The sequence below is a fragment of the Limulus polyphemus genome, unplaced genomic scaffold (genome assembly GCF_000517525.1).
Source record: "Limulus polyphemus unplaced genomic scaffold, Limulus_polyphemus-2.1.2 Scaffold125, whole genome shotgun sequence".
Classification (NCBI taxonomy): Eukaryota; Metazoa; Arthropoda; class Merostomata; order Xiphosura; family Limulidae; genus Limulus; species Limulus polyphemus.
The window spans coordinates 1,043,233-1,064,494 of NW_013665735.1; the positions used below are offsets into that span (position 1 = coordinate 1,043,233).

Consider the following 21,262-nt stretch of genomic DNA (forward strand, 5'->3'; position numbering starts at 1 on the left):
ATATATATATATATATATATATATATAGTGACAGCATTTGAGATGAAGAATAAATTTACACAAAATCTCTAGATAAAGCTGTTATGCAAATAAGAGCATTATAATTACACTGTTCTTATAAAGAACTATGAAATATTGATCCTACATTGCAACCTTGCTAATTACTACATACAAATATGGCCTCAAGACCAAAATTATCAGAAGCCTCCATTTGCTACCTTTTACCAACTTACAATTCAAACCATACTCAAAACACAAACACTCAAAACTATCAATGATAAATAACTGATAAAGGTTGACTGTGGAGATGTAAATTTGGAGATAGTATCTTTAAACCATCATTCCTGTAATTGAAACACTTTTACAAGAATTAATGTTAATTTGAAATATGTCAAAAAGGTAATATCAAACAAAAAGGTAGTTTTGTAGCCAAAAAATTAAAGAAGAAACAAAACTACTGTAGTCTTCTCTGTTACCTTATTATGCATAAAATATGCATGCTTATTATTCTTCTCCACAATTATTGATGGCAAATGACAGATATGCTAGAATACTATACTTTAATGGCAGAGGGGCTGGTGCAAAATATTACCTATATCAGCTTCTTTCAGAAGGTGCCGAAGGGAAGCCCATGGAGTCTGACACCCAATTGCAGGGTTTCCATAGGACACGCCTGACGAAGACCACATCTCGTCTCAACCAGAGCATACTCTTCACCCAGAAAGCAAGGGGGTGAAGATGCAAATGAGTCTCGTGTGTTACAGGGACAGAAGGAATAAGAACATGACCATCCAAGCACTTGCACACAAGCAGTAAGTAACCCAATATGTATAGTGTGGTTGGGGCATATCATACATTTTGTGCTCACCTCAACTCCAGTGAACAGACTCTGGCTGCAGGAGGAGAACATATTAGTTATGTATTATGTTTTCCATACAGTGTGTGCTCACCTCGACTTCAGTGAACAGACTCTGGCTGCAAGAGGAGAACATATTAAGCCCAACCGATCAGGATTCTACATGGTTTACCACCCCAGTGGCTAGGAACTGGTGAATGGTAAGAGTCTTCCAGGCTCCACTCAAAGAAAAATGGAGAGAGAAATTGCACTGGGAAGACCCAGAGAAGTGCCCAGATCCCTATCAGACCACCAGCCTGTAAAGTCTTTCCCTTCCCACACCACATATCACCGGTAGTGGAGAAGCTGGGTGGGATATGTGAGAAGAGGTAATTATCTATTGGAAATACATTTTCAGATTAGGAAAGTATTAACTTCCAATATGATCTTTTACCTCAAAACAGCTAGAATCTAACATTGAACTGGTGGAAAGGATGGTCAAAAAATTATCCCCTTTAGGAAGCACCCAAAGAGAAACCATGAGGTGTGGAATCAAAAAAGAAAATATCACATCTCAGCAGGAGACCACACCACATCTGATCCAGGTATACTCTTCGCTCTTTTATGACTGTGTCGCAAACATGATAGGCAGATAAAGGGAACACAAACCTGGGGTGCATCTCCAGTCCAAAAACTGGCGGCATTAGGCATTTTTCATCCAGTCTACAGTAGAAGGAGGGATACTGTTCAGAACACATATGAGGACTTACTGAGCTGGATCATCTCCAACCAACACCTGGCCCCCTGGGAAAAGCATCTGGAGAATGGTAGGTAGGAGAAATGTCTCAGCCTGAGAGGCAAACTGCAAAATATATATATATATATATTGTGCTACAGCCAAAACCTGGCAGCATCTGGAATTGTACATTAGGTCCACAGTATGAAGATTCTCAATGTCACAGAGCATCAGAGATGGGCAGCAACCCCTATCTGCTTTACTCGTGTGTCTAGGAGTGTATGGTCTGGAACAAAAATACTTATCAAGCAAAGGACCAATAGACAGAACTTCTAATGGTCCTATTGAACCCCCCATCTCTATGATGTGCATAACCTAATCCTGTGACGTAATTGTTTTGGCACAAATGACAATTGAATGGAGACACACAACCAACACCTGGAATTATACATTAGGTCCAGGTTAGGAAGAGCTACAATGTAACTAACATTGAGCATGGTCACAGGATGGACAGTGTGGATTTTCAAAACAAAGTATACCTGGTCAGGCACCATTCATCACAGAGTGGGATCCACAATACACTAGCAAAAAGTACCCTGTAAATAACGAAATAAAAAACATAATAAAGAAAAACTAAGTCTGTAGTATAATGGAAAATGTTGATAAATGTTTGAGAAAAAACAAGCATGTCTGTACAGTACTACTGCCAATCGAGAAGTGCAAATGTGGAGAGGACACTGACTGGTTACGATAGGGGTTGTGTCCCACTCCTACTGGTGAACAGCTGCTGCATAAACATTTACACGTGAATAGACAAAAGCAGGAGGTGGATGGCTACTGGCAAACATTGAAAATATGCACCAATAGAGGGCAGTACTAATTGAGAAAAGTTATTTTGTGAGAAGTGGTAAGATATCATATTGGAATGAATTTTTCAAAAAATAATTAGATCTTAGTAACAGACAAAAAATGTTTCGTTAATCAATATGAATACCTCCCACTTGTAATGCTTTGAAAAGTTCGGAAAAATATATATTTTCAATTAAGAGCATCTGTAGTTAAGTTTCATGTACATAAAAAATCTTACCTTCCAATGATCTTCTTTTGAAGCGTAGAACTTTTGATATGCAGACATAGCTGGAATGTAAAATATATTATATCATATGTATTCCTTGTACTTACTTTTTAGACATTATCATTAAATGAATGGATTAGAATTACTAGTTTGATAACATACTCATTAAATAAAACACCTACATACAAGTTTATTTATAACATGTGTAGAGGTTGAGTCCATTATATTAAAATGATTTTTGGAGCCTCACCAAGTCATTACAGTAAATTTTCAGCATGATGGTCATGCTTTATCTGACAAATGCTCATCTTGACAATAGCCCTGCAGTATGGTTTCCATTGCAAAGTGCTTTACTGTAAGGCTGTCAGATCCAAAACACACCCCTACTCCTTTCCATAATATATCTATTGAACAAGGATGATAACTTCCAGTTCCTGTTTCAACAGAAATCCATAAGTGCTGCATCTGGTGACTTGGCCTGTATATCCTCACATGGAACAGCACAAATACACATTTCATTCTTCAGCTGCTTGATGTATGTAATGACTGAACAGAAATATCATGGTAGAAACTTGATTACATTATGCAATGCTGCTTGAGACACATTGACATTTTTTGCCACTAACTTTCTGATACATTCATGGGCTTTCATCTGTTACAGAATGCCACACTTTGCTTTCCAAGGCTAATGTATGACTTGTTGCAGGTCTCTTTTACGATGGTCCTGGTTCTCCAAGTGGATTCATATTTCTTTGTTTTACAAAGAAATTAAGTACAAGGGGTTCCCCCTTGGAAATCCTAAACCCCCAATCTGAAAACACCTTTATGATCTCAAAACAGATCAGTTTTCAGTGACATCACGCAATACAAAATGCTGATCAATGTCAAACTGTAGTTATGATACATGCAGTTCCACCATAACTTTATATTGATCATGGTTGTCACATGACTTGCTGATTTGCATATTTAAGATTGTTTTACTATAACATAATCAATCCTCTGTAAATCCTTTCTAAAAGATTAGGAATTTCTCTACAGAAATTGAAATTTATCAAAACTAGATATTAAATTTCTATTAAATAGCTATGTGGTGAAGCTAAATGAGCTATTTCTACTGTACAAGATACTTAATCCCCCCATTTCAGGATGGAAACTAGTATGATTTTTATGATGTAACACACAAAGTCATATTATTCCAACTTTATGAGATAGTCAGATCTGAGATGCTACCTTTCACTTCATATTTTTATGAGGTTAAGAGGTAATTCTTAAAGTTAAGTCATACATAACTGGTACAAAATAAACTAAATCACTTGATATCATTTCTAAATAAATGTATCTGTCCAACAACTCTACAGAAAGATAGCTGTGGTGCTTAATTATCTTAATTATCCAGAGACCATTTGCCTAATAAGGAAAGATTATAAAATATGAGTTAACGACGACATAAGTACGGAAAATAAGGTTATACCTTTGGCATAATCTTCAAGCAAAAGCAGAAAATGACCTAGTTTACAATATGTTCGAGGATCTAACTCTTTTGCTTTTGAAATTGTCTGTTCATTCTTTTGATCAGGTTGTCCAGGTACTTTTCCCCCCTCTTGTTTGGCATTTTGCTGTTTGTTAGCAAGCAGTCGTTCTTTTTCCTTGAACTGGTGATGATGTATTAAAACCCGTTCCAAGTATTTCACTGCCTAATGAGGAAAAACATTTAAATCAAAGAAATTAATGGATTTGTGTCTGCAACTCATTGGATTTACAATTGTAATGAAAATCTTACCAAGTAATTTAATGTCAGCAAGAATGTCTAGATTACTATACATATATTATACCAGGGCACTAATTGTTAATTAAAAGTTTGTAAATAATACAACTATTCTATGATAAAGCTTTTTCAACATATTCTCTTTAAACAGGAATATATATAAGATAGATAAAACAATCTATTTTGCCTTCCAAATCACGTTCCCTTCACCAAGGAATAGATTAGACATACATGCAAAACTAATCTACCCAAAATTCAGTGAATGTACTAAACTTCAATTAAATAACTTACAGTCTAAAATTGCACAATGTAGATTTATTTGAAAAGATATACTGAGAGAATAATAGTGCTCAAACTCTTTGACATGCAGCAAATATACCTTCAAAACTGGATGAACAAAATGCACCCCAACTTTAGTTATGAAAAAGAGAGAGAGAATTAACTTTCAATCAAAGCCTCTGTGAGAAGAAATTGAGGATAAAACATAATTTTGCATATATATATCACTTCACATTTATTTATGCATAATGAATTCCACATGTAACAGAAGGTAAATAAATTATTCTTATTTTTTTACTCAACAGTTTTCGCTATCATGATAATATGCGAGATATTTATTTCATGCTAGTTGACGCACCTGCACAGAGAAGACACAAGGGGGCTAGAGTCCATTTGCATGTCTTTCAACATCAATATTTCTTTTTCACTTTGTTTCTTTAGGAGCTTTGTTTGACAGTGTCTATTGTTTTCCCTCTAGTTGAGTTATTCTAATTTTTCTGAGCTTTCTTGATTTTGTCATGCCATCCATCTACCTTTTCCTTCTCTTGCTAAACAATGTTTTATTTCTTGCACCATTTCTGAACTATTTTTAGTTTTACTGAGAATTTTAGTTTATAATACATTTCATAGTTGATGTTAAAAGTGTTCATTTGAAATGAAAAACTGAAGTGGCTTGATGCTGTAAACATGCCATCTTTTAATTCAAAAGTTAAATAATATCTCAAATCCCTGATTTAATTTACAATGCTATTGAAAGAGCTTGCTGTTAGTATTATTTATGGAAAAAATTAACATAAAATCCCAACTCAAGTGGGATTTAAACACAAGACTTCCACATGAAAGTCAAACACTGTAACAACTGAGCCACATTGATATCCAAGTATTTGAAATCCAATGTTAACAAATATTAATTCAAAATATCATGGTAATTGTGTTTTTCCAAATACTAAAATAACTCAAGTTTGGACACCATCACTTATGTAAAAAAAAATCCCAACTGTACTAGTATTTGAACGTGAAACTTCCACTTGAGGTTCAGGTACGCTAACCATTGAGGAAACTTGAGCATTACCAAGACACAGTGGCTTTTATATATATAGATAAGTTCATCACTTCTTCTACGTAATAAAATAATTATGCTTCCACAGATACTCTTCCCATCTTAAAAATGAACAAATTGATAGTCTGATAAGTGGTCTATATCATGTATTTTCATGTACTCTTTTCTGATAGATTAAATACAGTCCATGTAAATAAATCTTAGCTTGTGATATTTTATTTAATTTTTCACACCAGAGAGTGATGGAAAGTTAATGAAACTAGATTGATTTTATGCCCAAGATACTTAACTTTCAGACAAAAATACTGACACCTCTCTCCTTTTCCACATGCATTCATGTTTGAGTTCTATATCTCATAAAGTTTTAATATTATGCACTTGTTCCACATTTTTGCTTTTGTCAATGGATCTTTAAGAAAATTTATGATATGCACAATTAGGATGATGCTGAGACAACATATAGAAGGACAAAAGCTAGTTCTAAATATAAAATAAAAATTACTCATTTGTGAACAGTATGTCAAATCTGACAAGCTACTGAGTGTATATATATATATATATATATATATACGTGTTCTAAATTATAGTATAGTATTATTTTAGTAACAATGGTAACAATTTCAAACAACATTCTATCTGGAAATATTTGTCTAAATATGAAACATATGTCAAAACCATTTTCAAAAACTGTAACTCTCCACACTTATGGGAAGCTATAATTTTTTATAGCTGTGGTAATAATTTAAAATGTCGTGCACTTATCTAGCAGTAAAATATTCCTGTTATCTTTAACATGAATATGATACGTTGAAGCACAATGCAATATTAGCTAAGCTGAATTGGAATGATCTAATAATTTCATTTTCTGGAATATACACTTAAACACACTTTACAACTATAAATGTAAGTGGCAATCTATTGAACATAATGATATGAAAACTCTTCATCATGTTACTATAAAATTCATTATAGTTTAAATTTAATTTGATACCTTGAAATTAATTAAGATATATATATATATAGTAAAAATGATGCATGCAAGTTACATATTGCATCACTCTCTTTTATTAAGACTTAAAAGTACTGTGTGGTATTCAGGTATACTGATATCCAAATGAACAAGTATCCAAATTACAGATTCAGGAAATGTTATGTAGAAAATAAATGAAACACAGGCAGCAGAGGAAAAACAAGTGAAGAAGTGAAACAAATATTTATTTGCAATAGTGTTCATATTTAACATCACATTGACCAACTTCTTGCTTCCACTATGATTTCTCACTTGCTACTGCAAAGGATAAAGAAAGAAGAATAATGTTAAATCTCACTTTCAAGTCAGACAAAAGGGTCCTAGGGTAGCATCCCACAATTCTTACATTACCTTTGTCAACAATTATTTGACACAACCTATTTAAAAGATAGAAGCATAGTACCCCTAACACATACCAGCTTGCATGTCTCACCCCAAAAAGATAACAGATACAAAGTCAAGATTATACAAATTTCTATAGAGGTAGCCAATGTTTATGTAAATGGTATCAGGAGGCCACGTCATCCAGTAAGAAGACAGCTCAACTCTCGTGTGTGAGTAAATGGTATTAGGAAGCTGTCATCCAGTAAGGTGACTGATCAACTCCCATGGTTGTGTAAATAGTATCAGGAGGCCATGTCATCCAGTAAGGTGACGGCTCAACACCCATGTGTGAGTAAATGATATCAGAAGGCCACATCATCCAGTAAGGTGACAGCTCAACTCGCATGGTTGTGTAAATGGTATCAGGAGGCCACGTCATCTAGTAAGGTGATGGCTCAAATCCAGTGTTTGTGTTACAGAACGAAAGGAAATATGAAAAAATGATGAACAACCCTCCTGAGATGATGAGGTCTAAGGTAGAAAGGAATGACCAGGATAGAGGAGAAGATAGGCAAGGTGATAAAGGGTATGTGAAACATCAATGGCATACAAGTCTGACCTTCGACATCCACAGGCTAAGAGAAGGAGGAAATATGTTTTATGGGACAGATGAAACAAGAAACACAAGGAGAGTGGTTCAAATGGAGGTAAAGTAAGGGCATGGAGGACCACATTAATGTCCTAATCCAGAAGTATTGGACATCTGGGAGGTTGACATATCTGAAAGGAACGCATAAGCATGGTAAGAATAGGGGAAATAAAAACCTAATGGTATTGGGAAAAACAGAAGGTATGGGAGAAGGCTGCCCAATATCTGGAAAGCAAGGAAACCCACAGTCGAAGAGACAGGTGAAAAATTCCACCACAAAAGCCACAGAAGGCTTGTCAGTAGAACACCCTTGTTAGCAGACCAACAGTAGAATACTTTCCACTTGGATTGGTGTACTTCCATGGAAGATGGCCATATGGAACAAGCTTAAAAGGAGGCGACTCGATGTGTGAAACCAAATCATCTCACCAAGTACCAGACAATAGCCAGGCGTGAAGATGCAGGATATCTAGATTGGGATGTAGAATGCGGGATCAAGATTGACTAAGAAAGGAGGAAGAAAGTGGAAGAGGGACAAGCAGTGATTGGAGTAGATGTTGCAGCCTTGGAAACCAAGGTTAAACTGACCAATAGGGAGCAATCAGGATGACCCAACAAGGAGTAGAGTGGACAAGAGAAATCACCCAATGAAGCAATTGAATGGGAGGGTACACATAAAGATATTTATGTGACCAATCCTGGTTGAAGGCATCAATAGCCCAAGCCTGTGGAAGTGGTACAGGTGACCAAAAAAGGGACAGCTTTGTATTGAGGCCTGTGGAAAAGGCATCCAATTTGGGAAAACCACACTGATGGCAAAAATCCCTGAAAACAAGTGAATCTAATGCCCAGTCCATTGGATGTATTTGGTCAGGGCATGACAGACGATCTGTGATGAGATTGAAAGCACCCGGCACATGACATGCAATAAGGCAAATGTGATGTGTATGGGCCCAGTATAATAGATCCAATGTCCAAAAACAAAGATCTCAGAACCGGGTTGATATGTGCCACCACCATAGAATTGCTTGAATGAACCATCACCAAACAATAATGGATGAGAAAAAGTGATGCAATGCTTGACGTACTGCTAAAAGTTCTAGATATTGATATGCAAGATGGTTTTGTCTGCAGACCAGCAGCCTGAAGACTCCTGGTGACTGACCCATGCCCCCCATCCCTCAAGGGATGTGTTCATGAAAAGATGTAGATCTGGACACGGGGGGAGGAAGCAGCATGCTCACCAACATGTGAACTTTGTTCAGCCACTGATGCTGCTTGTCTGGTCTTGGTACTTGAGTAAAAATAGCAATAGAAGTGAAATAAAATACTCCATACTGGTAACCCAAATTCAGCAAGTTACTGTGGCAGACTGCACCACATCTGAACCAGGTATACTCTTCGTGCATGTGGAGCCAACAGGTGAGGTGTCACAATCAAAGGGTAGAACAAGGTAAAAATTCCAAATCTGTAAGGAAAAGGAATGTGTGTAGAGTGGCAAGAGTATGTCAGACCATAAGCAGAAGGTCAACTCAAGTCCAGACCAGTGCCACCAGGGGGAACTTGGCCGGTCCATGGTAGGAAGAGGATCCTCAATCATTCAATTCAGGTCTAGGAATCAGAAAGAAAGAGGAGCCTCCAAAATCCAGCAAAACTTGCAGCAAGTAACCCCAGGAATGTACATCCAGATGACATCAGAAAGATGGAAATGCCACCTGGAGGGTCAATTCCAGTCCAAGACCAATCAGCATTGGGGATGTAACATTCAGTCCACAGTAGAAAGAAGTTTCTAGCCCACTCAGATATGAGGACTTATGTTGGCTGGCCCAGAAACCAACATCCAGGCAGCAGTAGGAGGGAAGGTTCCAAGTCGGAGCCATGAACTACAAAATAGATGGAAAAATCCAGTCAAGGCCGGCAGCATCTGAAATAAAGCATCAGACTCACTGCAGGAGGATAGTCACACCTTCTACACAGACAAAATGCCACTACCCTACTTTCAAATAAGTGGAATTGTGAACACTTGGGAGAATTCCTCCATGATCCACCACCCCAATGGCTAGGAGCTGGTAAGTGGAAAGGACTCCTGTACTACACTGGAAGAAGGGCGGAAAGAAAGATGTTGGAGAGTACAGAGGAACACATCACTGGAGAAAGTGCAATGAGTGACTAGGAAACCCTATTTTGAAAAGCAGACCATTCCCAAATCTGGCAATCTAAGGAACATTAGAGATTGGCAGCAATCTATTTCTGCTTAATTCATGTTATTCCATGATTGTACAGTCTGGGACAAACATATTTATGATGCAAGAAACCATGAGGAAAAACCTGCAAACAGTCTTATGGAACACTTCATCTCAACAGTAAACATGATAAGACCTTATAGACCTCAAAGTACAGATCTTGGATATCAGTATACCTGGATAGGCACCAGTCACCACAGAGTGGGATCCATAAGATGTAAAGTAGGCTCCTGAAAAGAAAAATGAAACAAAATAACTTCCCACTCAAAGTTGTACTGATGTATGAAGAATGGCTACATGGGAAAAATGATAACCAGCCAAGCTGGAAACTGCCAGATGATGCAAGTAGCATGACTCAAAGGTGTGGGGAGTGGTCCACATGCCAGCCTGGATAATCACCTCCAAAGGACAATGTAAAAGCAGCCAAGAACATGGGGAGGTGATGGATCTAATGGGACAAAACAGAGAATAATGGAACTAGCAAGATTCAAGAGAAAGAGAGTGAGATCAGGAAAGGATGTCATGCATGATATGTAACACCAGAAAGAACGGACCAGACACAGGAGATGAACCAAATCAGAGCAGGAGGAATTATGGGATATGGAAGGAAGTGAAACAGGGTGAAAGCGAAATTGCCTTTGCGGGAAGCTGATGTTTTGGGAAGGAAGGAAGGAATGGTCAGGACATAGGTTTTGTGACACAAAATGTGGTGAACATCAATGGCAACAAGTTTGACTGGTCACATCCACAATACAAAAAGAGAAGGAAATACATCTTCAAGGAAAGGTAATATAGAGAACATGAGGCTAGCAGTTCAAAGGGAGGAAGGGAAAGGACATGGAGAACAACGTTTAGATACCAGTCCAGCAATTGAGTGGTATGAGAAGGGTGATGGAGATGTACAGACCAAAATAAAAATAAATAACTAGAGAGGAAAATATGGCAAAAACGAGAAAAATAAAAGGTAGATGGCAAGGCTGCCCTAAAGCCAGCAACGGTTGAAATGGACAGAACCATGTCAAACAACCATGTGAAAACCAGATATCTGAGGAAAGGGAGAATCCATGCCGAAGAGACCAACAATGAACTATTCTACACTCAAGTTGATACACAGACATGGATGAAAAACAGAGTGAAATAACAGGGATGCTACATGTATGGATAGTCCTGAACCCCTTATAAGGGGCCAGACAAAAGCCACGTGTGAAGCTGGACTGTGGGAACAGAGGGATGAAACATCCCTGAGTGAGGTTGCCAGAGGAGTGACCAGGAGAGAGGGGGAGGTAATGGAGGTAGTGCCTGAGAAGTAATAGAAACAACAGTTGAGCCAACCAGAAAGGAGTCACATGGAGGACTCTACATGGAATGGATTATATGAGAGCAATTACTCAGGGTATAAGATGATGAATGAGTATGTAGAAAGGTCCTTCCAATCCTGGCTGAACACATCCACAGCCAAAGGATGTGGAACTGAAGGCCAAAAGAGAGAGGTAGCTTGGCATTCAATTAAGTAGCAAATGCATATAACTGGGGAGTATCCAACTGAGAACATAGCCACCAGAATACCTGGGTATCAAAAGACCACTCCATGGGTAGAATCTTGTTGGGACAGGACAGGCAAACTGCAAAAAGAGTGAGGGCACCTAGTATGTGACAAGCCAGCAAACGAATTTGTTAACTGTGAGTCCAGAAGGTGAGCTCTTAAATGTGGGAACATAAGGAATGCCCCCTTATCAGGTGATGCAAGAGACAACAATCACGTCATTAGAACGAATCATAACTATCATGCCATGCAGAGATGACAGAAACTGAACCACTGCCTGACAAACAGCAAAAAGTCCCAAAAAACTAATGTAAAGATCTAACTCCTCCACAGACTAACAGCCCAAGATCTCCTGTGCATTGCAGCACACACCCCATCTTGACAACGAGGCATCTGTGAAGATGTGAATATCCGGATGGGGAGAAGAAATATGTACCCTCACTGTTGTGTTGTCCCTGAATAACCATCAAAAGAAGTCAGACTGAAGGGGAAGCAGGAAGGGACATCAGTAAATCGAGAGTGTCCCTGATAAGGTACCATTGATCATGTAGTACCCCCTGAATGAACATATGTGGGCATGACCAAAAAGGACAAGAGCCTCCAGTAATGCCCAAGTTCCCAGAAACAGAACCTCTCACGCAGGGAGAGAAAGAGCTGATAGTGTTGTCTCAACTAAAAACTCTATGGCTTGCAGACGAAGAGGAGAAGGTTGGGCTCGAATGAGAAGGGAGTTAAAAGCACACCCAGAAGAACAATATATTGGGTGGGGTGGATAATCCACCTTGAAAATCCAACCCACCTGAGCAACTTCTCTAATGAGAAGTTGGGTGTGTGAAAAACTCTGCAAAGGATGGAGCCAGAAGAAGCCAGTCGTATATATAAAGATGAAAATTGATAAATGTGACCCTCGTTGTCAAAACAAAGATAACAACATAAAGCCCAAGCAATAGGGATGTGAAGATAAGCATTAGACACATCAAATCTCCCATCCAAAGTCCTGAAAGAAAGGCCCATCTGTGAAACAGGTAAGATTCCATGGTGAACCACAGTCACTAGGTCTAAACATTCTTGTGCCAAATCGAGAAGTGAAGACTGAATTCAAATGCATAAAGGGAGTCAGCTGCAATAGGAGGTTTTATCGCACTTCTGTTGGTGAAGGACTGTCGCATGCTAATTTGCATGCTTAAATGCAGTTGAACCACATGGTATACATGTGGAATTAGGTGGAAGTTTCAAGACTAGTGGTGAACAAATATTTACACACTTAGAGGGCAGTCAAATCAAGAATAGCTGTAACTGTGAACAAAGGTAAGTAATCATCTCAGAATTCAAGCTCATAAAGTATAGTGGATTAAAGTTTAGGTATTGGATTTGTTAAATATTGGCAAAAATTGATAAAAATCCAGATCCTGAGTCCTGATTTAAAACTGAAAATAGGTTTGAATTTCATTAAAAATTTACATATTAAAACTGGTAATTTTAATCTTATACCTTTTTTCAGTAATGCACTGGAGAAACATTAACATATGTTAGCAAATGGCAACAACTCTGCTTTCATATTTTCTCCTCTAAAAAATAGCACATTGATAAATGATAAAAATAACAGGAAATTAAGTCTTACAGAGAAAAAGATGAACTCTATAAAAAAATTGTTTTAGCTCTATGGGTATTTACCTTCATAAATCTTATGTTATCTATTAACTCACAAAACTGTGAAAAACTTTATGTATATAGTGAAATAAACTTTATCTGTCTCTATGACACATATTTTACTTAAAATGTAAATGCACAGTTATCTGTAACTCGTTCTCCATACTTTTTAATGCTTCATACTTTAAGTGTATTATGGTTACTCATTTTGCATATTTCCTCCTCTTAAGGGGTTATTTTGTCTACTTTGTATCACCTTATTATATAAAGGTTGCCACATACACACAGTCTATAAACATTTGTCTTTTAAAGCCTACCTAGCTTATAAAAAACCATGGTACATCTAGGTAATGTCCTCACAGTAAAAACAACAATTTTTTAAAGTTTTTTTTACTTGGTTCAACTCTGAAAATTTCATTATAATCTTACTTAAGTGTAGAAATTTGTAAACCAAATACATACAAAATAAGCTTCAACTGGGATTTTGTATCATAATTTATAATTCTGAATGTTAATGTTTATTACATTTGAAAAACTAAAGTTAAATTAAGTTTACATAAGATACCATAGAATGCTTGGACACCACACCAAAGTTTTGATTGACTCATTTTTTCTTACATATCCATACTTCACCCAATTTACTTAATTTTCTATTTACATATCATGTGGGTAGAAAATTGACTGAGGTTATTTTTTTTTGTGATATTTACAGTAAAAAAAATGTCAAGGAGAATGTCAAACTGCTTTCCTTAACCCTCCTATTATTTTGATTTAATTGACCTGACACTGGTTTCCATAACGTTATGATACATTTAAATATATAATCAAGGTTACTATAACGAGAGTTCCCCTTAATTTCTAATACTTAACATCAAAGAGTTGAAGTTATATAAATACAAAATATGTTATAAATGTTTACTATGACCTAAAACATACCAAACACCCCAAAATCCTGAACATTATAAGAGGGTTAAATTACATGTTTAAGCACTCAAGGTATGGTTTTAAATCATTATTTTTCAACCAGTAAGCAATTTTTTAACTTGTAAACTATACTACTATGAATAGCAAATCTACCTTACCTTGTTTATTAATGCTTTCCTTTTTACATTTTCAGGGAGATTAAGTTTTAGAAAACCAAAATGTCGGCTGAAAAAAAAAACAACCAACCACGTAAAAGTTTGAACACAGCAAAATTACACTTAAGTTTCATATAACACTTACATCCTAGGTTTTAGCATTAGTGGTATTTTTCCACAGTACAAAATACTGATGCATAAATGAATAATATTATATGCTTCTGTTTAATCCAAAAGAGCAGTCCTTATTCACAAGAGAATTGAAAATGAGGCTTTGTGAGAATCCTTGTCCTAGAGCCGGGAAATTAGTGGAAATCTAATCAATTAATGAGTCCAATGATTAATTCATTAATTACATTCAACTAATAATTCAACTAAACTTCCTATTTTCAGCTTTTTTTGTTTGTTTTTTAAAGACAATTTAAATTACCCTTCATTTAATATAATATACATCTTCAGGCACAACAATTCAGTATTAAGTTCATTTTTGAACTTTAAACTGTTGTACATAAAAGTGTATCATATATGCTACTTCATATGAAACTTGTAACAAGCTCAAAATAGGACTAATATCATTGAATGAGTTTCTCCCTACACTTTTTCATAATACTACTCTATTAAAACTAAATAAACTAATTCTTTATTAAAAATAACTGAACTCAGATTTCATGTGAAAGAACTAGTAACTATTCTTGTTACAGAGTGTAATAGGTAATATACAATTCAGTGAAAACTAATTCACTCTGATCCCAGAAAAATAAAGACCATACAATGTTTACTATTTGGAAAGAAAACCAGATTACCTTTTTTTTTAATGACAGAGATTAAAATGATTCTTAAGGTGGAAATCAAAGTATTATGAGAAATACTAAAATCATGATAAAATGAAAAAAAATCCTTAATTATACACCTTTCACAATTTCTTTCTAATCCCATCATTGATGAAAAAAAATTCAAATATAATTAAAGGCTTTATAAGTATATAAACATCATAAGCTTTTAAGCCAGAAGTTATCAAATCGAAATGGAGGACGTTTAGAAAGAAAATATTAAAATAATTAATACGTTTACCGGTACAAGCTGGAAAAAACTGTAGAAACATATAAGTATGCTGATGATTCAATAAATCAAAAACTCAGTTTAGTGCACTAAGCAGTGTTTAAGTGTGACATGACAAAAGCCAGATATTATTTTTCCCTTTCCATTGATTCCTATTTATCTAATTAAACAGGAGCCCTGTTCATGTAAATAGATTAATTGTTTGATGTTATTACACACTGACTAGTGATTTTGAACACTTTAGTGAGTTGTATACAAATAGAATGCATACATACCATCGCTCATTGTTGTGCCAACAAAAATAACTATGTTAATATTTTCATTACATAAACTGTTTGAATAATCAGAAATGCTAATTTTGATTAACTGACAATTTTTGTAAGTCATGATTAAATGAACAAACTGAACAACTGAATTAATAAAAAATAATAATGGAAACCATAATGACAATATTTCAACTTAATTAATACTAAGATATCAACACAGGTAACTGGTGTTTTTTTTCTTTCTCTATAAAACTAATCATAACATTTATTCTTATATAGATGATATGTATTCTAATACATGAATTAAATCAGCTCTTGAAACTACCGTCAGAACTTTTTCAAAGATAAACATATTATGGTGATAACAACAAATCCAACTTTTGTTCCCATACTGAATGGATCTGACTCCAAATTACAATTTAAATAATTCTGTTATGTGCATACTTTTTATAATTACTTAATAACCCTTTCCAGGCTAACATCATCTATTAATGAAAATGTTTTGAAAATTATAAGCCAGTTAATGTAACTTTCTATAATGAGAAGGATTCTGAAGTCTGGTAAAAGAAGCTTTGAAAAATCATTTATAAAAATAGGGAACCATAAAAGTGAGTCACATAAATTCTCTAAAGGGAAATCTTGTTTTACTTGTGTCAGTGTTGGATGCTCACCACTTCATCAATTGCAATTAATGACCCAAAGTGGTACATCAAAAAGCTTGCTTTTACCACAGTGGCAATGAAAATATCATAGAGTCTGTAGGCTTTATATGCAGGATGACTAAGGTATTTAATATACATAATACAAATATGCATGGTAAAAAATCAACAGTGGCAGAGTTTTACTTTAAAAGGTGATTGCCACTCACTTGACTGACCTCATACTCATTTTGTACTTTTTTAGAGTGTAAAATTAAATCTTAATATTGAAAGTCAAATAGGGATGATCTATGTATAACTGTATTATCCCTATATTTTTGTTTGCATTATTTTTGCCACTGCCATCATCACATCATTTTACATTTAAAAAATGTTTTTATTACTTGTATACTGAATCATTGCTAAGTTTATTTTCTATTCCACTGTCTTCTTTTTCCCTTGTTGACTGCTTGAATCACAACTAGGCACTACCAAGCAACAGTTACTCTTGCTTAGGTCATGCCATTACTAGATAACTAGCCATGGTTGGGTTATGGCATTTTAAGCCTTAAAACTAGGCCTATTGACTGTCATACTTACAGATCCCTAGATTATTCTACATTTTAAAATGTATTCTGAATTTTGTTTCAATTATAATACTGATCTAATGAAAGAGTTGGGAAGAATTAAAATTGTTGCGATGTTTGACAGTATCTCTTCTCTAACAATTTCATTATCTCCACATATGTCGTATTAATGTCATAAGCATAGCTATTAAAATCATGTCACAACTGGATGCTAATATTAAATCTAATATAGCTTCTTCTCTTGTAGGTTCCATCACCAGTTGGTGTATAAAAGTATCTTGAACAATTTCCAAAAACCCATCCCCCTCACTCAAAATTTTCCTAATCAATACCCCTGAAATTAAAATCTCCCATAATAACATCTTTTTCAGCTAACATTCTGATCTCATTATACAGTTTCTCATTAATTTCCAGATTCTGATCTGGTGGTCTATCACAATAGCCAATTACAAGACTATTCCTTTTATATCCACTAACACTAACTCAAACTGACAACCTCAGTGCTAATTTCTTTAATATGTTCTAATACAACAGGATGCAATTCACTCCTCATATATATATAAAGCTACTCCTCCCCCTTTTTTCAATCCTCTATCTCTAGTAAATAATCTGTAGCCTGGTATTTCAAAAAAATTTCTCTCATCAAAATGGTTTAAATCCAACCAAGTCTCACTAATATTCATAATATGAAAATCCTTAGTTTCCACAATTGCTTTGAACTCATAAGTTTTATTTCTAATACTCCTAGCATTACAATAGTAGCATTTAATCATAGATTTTAAAATACACTCATGTTTTATGCCTTTTGTACATGTTTTCTTGTCAATTATATTTCCTCACCTCTGTCTAGCTCCAATTTAAATCTACCACTACAGCCGAGTTAATAGAACTTGCTAACATGCTAGTCCTTGCCTTGTTTAAGTGCAAGCCATCCATTCCAAAAAAGATTAACTCCCATTAAAATTATCCAAACAGCCTATTTACTCATCCCTACATATTGATCTAACCCTGGCATTCAATCCTAGTGACCTACTTAGTATCTCATCCCCACAATTTATTCTCGGCAATATCCCTGACAAAATCAACCTATGACCCCTTTCCTTAAATGCCCTTATCAATGTTTTATACTTATCAATAAGCTCCTCTGATCCATCTTTTCTTACATAATTAGCCCAACATGTACCACACAAACTGCATTGCTACTAGCACCCTTAACTATCTCTCTGGTTCTATCAATTATGTCCTGTATCCCTGTTCCTGAATAACATAAGCATATTTTTTTGCTCCTATTTACCCCACATACTACTCTTATCTACATGCCGAACTAAAGAGTCACCTACAATTATAACTTCCCTATCCTTTACACTATCATCCCTTGTGATCCCATTTATTTCTCTTACCTGTTCCCCCTCATCACTAGCAAGTGCTTGGAACCAGTTGCTTAATCTAAACCCAAGCCCATCCTTGCCCCTAAATGCATTATGTTCCAACCTTTCAGTTTTAGCCCTATTTCCTTTTTTATCTCCCTTGAAGTCCTGTTTGCCAACTGTACCCTTTGCATGTATAAGTTCTTCACTAAGCCCCACCACCTCTTCAAGCAACATAAATTTCACCCTTTCCACCTCTGCAACTATACCCAAAAAAACCCTCCAACTTCTCCTCTAACTTGCACACCATGCATATAAATTGTACATGCTAGCTACTAGCCTCCCTAAAAGTACACGTTAACCCATAGTTTTTAAATAAAACACTCTCCTGGCTTCTATCATACTTTATCAACCCGAGAGCCCTTAGTTGCTAGACTATTCTTAACCATAGCTGATAATAATATTGACTGTAAAGTATGATGAAGTTAAGATTATTTTTAACGTGCTATGTTAACAGTTATGGTTAATTGAAAATAAGAAAAATTAGACATTTGGGTAAGACCATTTGAATTCCTAGCTTTAACACAGAATCTGTTAACTATTTCTGAAGAAGTTATTTGTTATCTGGATGATGGAATGAAGGTTGATTTGGTTTACTTAATAATTCAAAGATACTTTTGATAAACAGCAAAAACAGAAGGTTACTTATGAATATAACATCAGTATGTATTTGGGAAAAAATAATTAACTAATAATCAATAAGTTCATATTATTGTAAATTGGAAACTTAAATATATTAATAACTTAATGCTCCTATTAATCCATTTAAGATTAGCATTTTGTAATTGTATGAAAATATTATAATGCTACCCAAGTACGTTGACTGAAAGTGAAATTCCATTTTTGAAAGAGAAATTTTCTAAAGTTGTGAAACCAAAAACATGCCAATTTTAATTTATTAACTCTCTCTTAACTCATACCTACTAAGTTATATTCAAAGTATCAAAAGTTTATGTGGTAAATACTACTAGTACTAGTGATATTATTTCTTATATTTGTTAGCATTAATACTGGTATTACTAGAACTACTACTACCACTATTAGTAATGCTCAAGTGCAGTTATGATTTTACCCAAGAACAATAGTACTAAAGTAGAACTTAACCAAGATCTAAAACAGCATCTTGCTAACGTTAAAATAATTAAATTTGTTAGGTTTAACTTAAACCTCAGTTAACGTATTCATGTTGTATTGGGCGCTTACCTATCAATGTCTGCCAAAATTCCAAGTTCTTGTGACGTTAAGGCGACAGATGCATAATCTTCTAATTCCACAACCATACTAAACTTCCTACTTGTTATTATACGAGCTAAGATTTGAAAAATAATATCTCAAAATGAATAATTTTCTTCTTTATCTTACAAAACAAACGTAGTGCATGGTAGTACACTAAGCCTATTTGTTAGGCCTACCTTCAACGCTTCACCCCTCATCTTCAAACATGGCGTCACTCAGTGATCATAATTTAATCAACACAGAAGATATACATATATATATATATACCAAATCGTTAGAATATGTGATAGATTATATTATTTAACAAATCATTCGAAAAATAATAACAGGATAAGAACGTCAAGTAGAACAAATTTTAATACATCGAAAAATACTAACGTATATATATATGGATATATATACGTAATGTATACGATTCAGTAAATAATTATTGAAAAAAGTAAAACTTAAGAATTTATATCCATGTAAAGATCCTTCATACTATAACTTATCATCTATCTTCAGTCCAGGATTTCTGTACTTTATGAAAAGAAAAGAAACAAATTATCACTAACTTTCACATATACATACATACATGTGTTACTAAAATATTGTATAAGTTTTGCACTTGTAGCAAACATAACTCCTGTATTATATAAATAACATCCTATAAGCCTGATTGTGATCGAAAAATTGCATATATTAGTGATTAATTTAAATAGACATGCTTAATTTCGTTTTCTATAATTACCAAGAATGAATTATTATTCACTGTTTGTTGTTTGTTTCTTTACATGTACATGCACTATCATTGTCAAAAAGTTGTGGTACATACTAAAAACGTTCGTTACTCATCTGTGACATATAATTCATATCTACAAAGTTCCTGCATTTTATAAATTTTAATCTCGCTCAGCTCATGTGTTGAATTAAACCTGAAGTGTTACTTTTTTTAACTGATAGTCAAAAAAATGATCTACTGTTCAACGATAGTTGAATTCTGTCCTACCTGACCTTGAGTATGGATAGCAATACATCATCACATGGAGTAGAAATATTTCCGTATTACGATGTCTGTATTCTGATCGGTCAGCTACGGAGAAAATGTGTATTTTGAAAGAAGTTTTGACACTTTTGTACAACAGATTCATTCCAGTTTTTATGGAAGAAAATAAGTTTGACAGACCACATTTCTATCGTGAACTCATGTCGCTGTTCATGCACTGTTTTATTCCATTCTTAGTTTTTAATGTTAAATTATACTCATTCACGTTATTTAAAAATGGTTCAACTGTTTTCATTTCTTCTACTTGCAATAATCCTATTGCCACCTGATAATCAATCGCTATTTACTTTGTTTCAATGGTGTTGTTGCGTATCTGCTCGTTTGTTAATTTCCGGTATAAATTCTTTCCGAGGAACTTCAGCAATACAAGCCCTTTCTTAAATAAAACTAGTTTATTCTTTCTCAATACAACTTTGCAATACACAGAATTTCCACAGTTACTTTAACTTAAACACACACTACAATTCACAATGATTCACGTACTTTACTTACGGTCACTATCGCTCGCTTAACTCAATTATCTGTCTCTATATCGGTCTATCAGCAATTATTTCTCCGCTTTATTTCCCGAGCTTATATACAAAAAAGAGGACACCTAGAAAAGACTAGAGTTGCCAGGAAAAGTCAAGATCCTTCGAGAATCTCATGACGTGTTACCAGAGTCACGTGACTTCCGCTGTCGTAACACTGCCCCTTCCAAGGTATTGTTCGTCCCGAACAATAGCCACTTACATTA

At 35.0% G+C, this 21,262-nt stretch overlaps 1 protein-coding gene across 5 annotated transcripts in view; it reads right to left on the reverse strand.

Annotated features, from left to right (window-relative positions):
* The window catches only part of LOC106472970 (histone demethylase UTY-like), a 71,967-nt gene extending 52,289 nt beyond the window's left edge, over window positions 1-19,678 (reverse strand). For all 5 annotated transcript variants that reach the window (XR_002613855.1, XM_022402500.1, XM_022402504.1 and 2 more), the window contains exons 1-4: window positions 19,449-19,678; window positions 14,272-14,338; window positions 4,118-4,340; window positions 2,659-2,708 (exon numbers count right to left, since the gene is read on the reverse strand). Coding sequence is in view for 4 of the 5 variants with exons in the window: in XM_022402500.1 (XP_022258208.1) it covers window positions 2,659-2,708; window positions 4,118-4,340; window positions 14,272-14,338; window positions 19,449-19,525 (417 nt within the window). In the remaining variant the exon portion in view is untranslated. The remainder of the gene's footprint in view (window positions 1-2,658; window positions 2,709-4,117; window positions 4,341-14,271; window positions 14,339-19,448) is intronic.
* Between the last annotated feature and the right edge of the window lie 1,584 nt (window positions 19,679-21,262).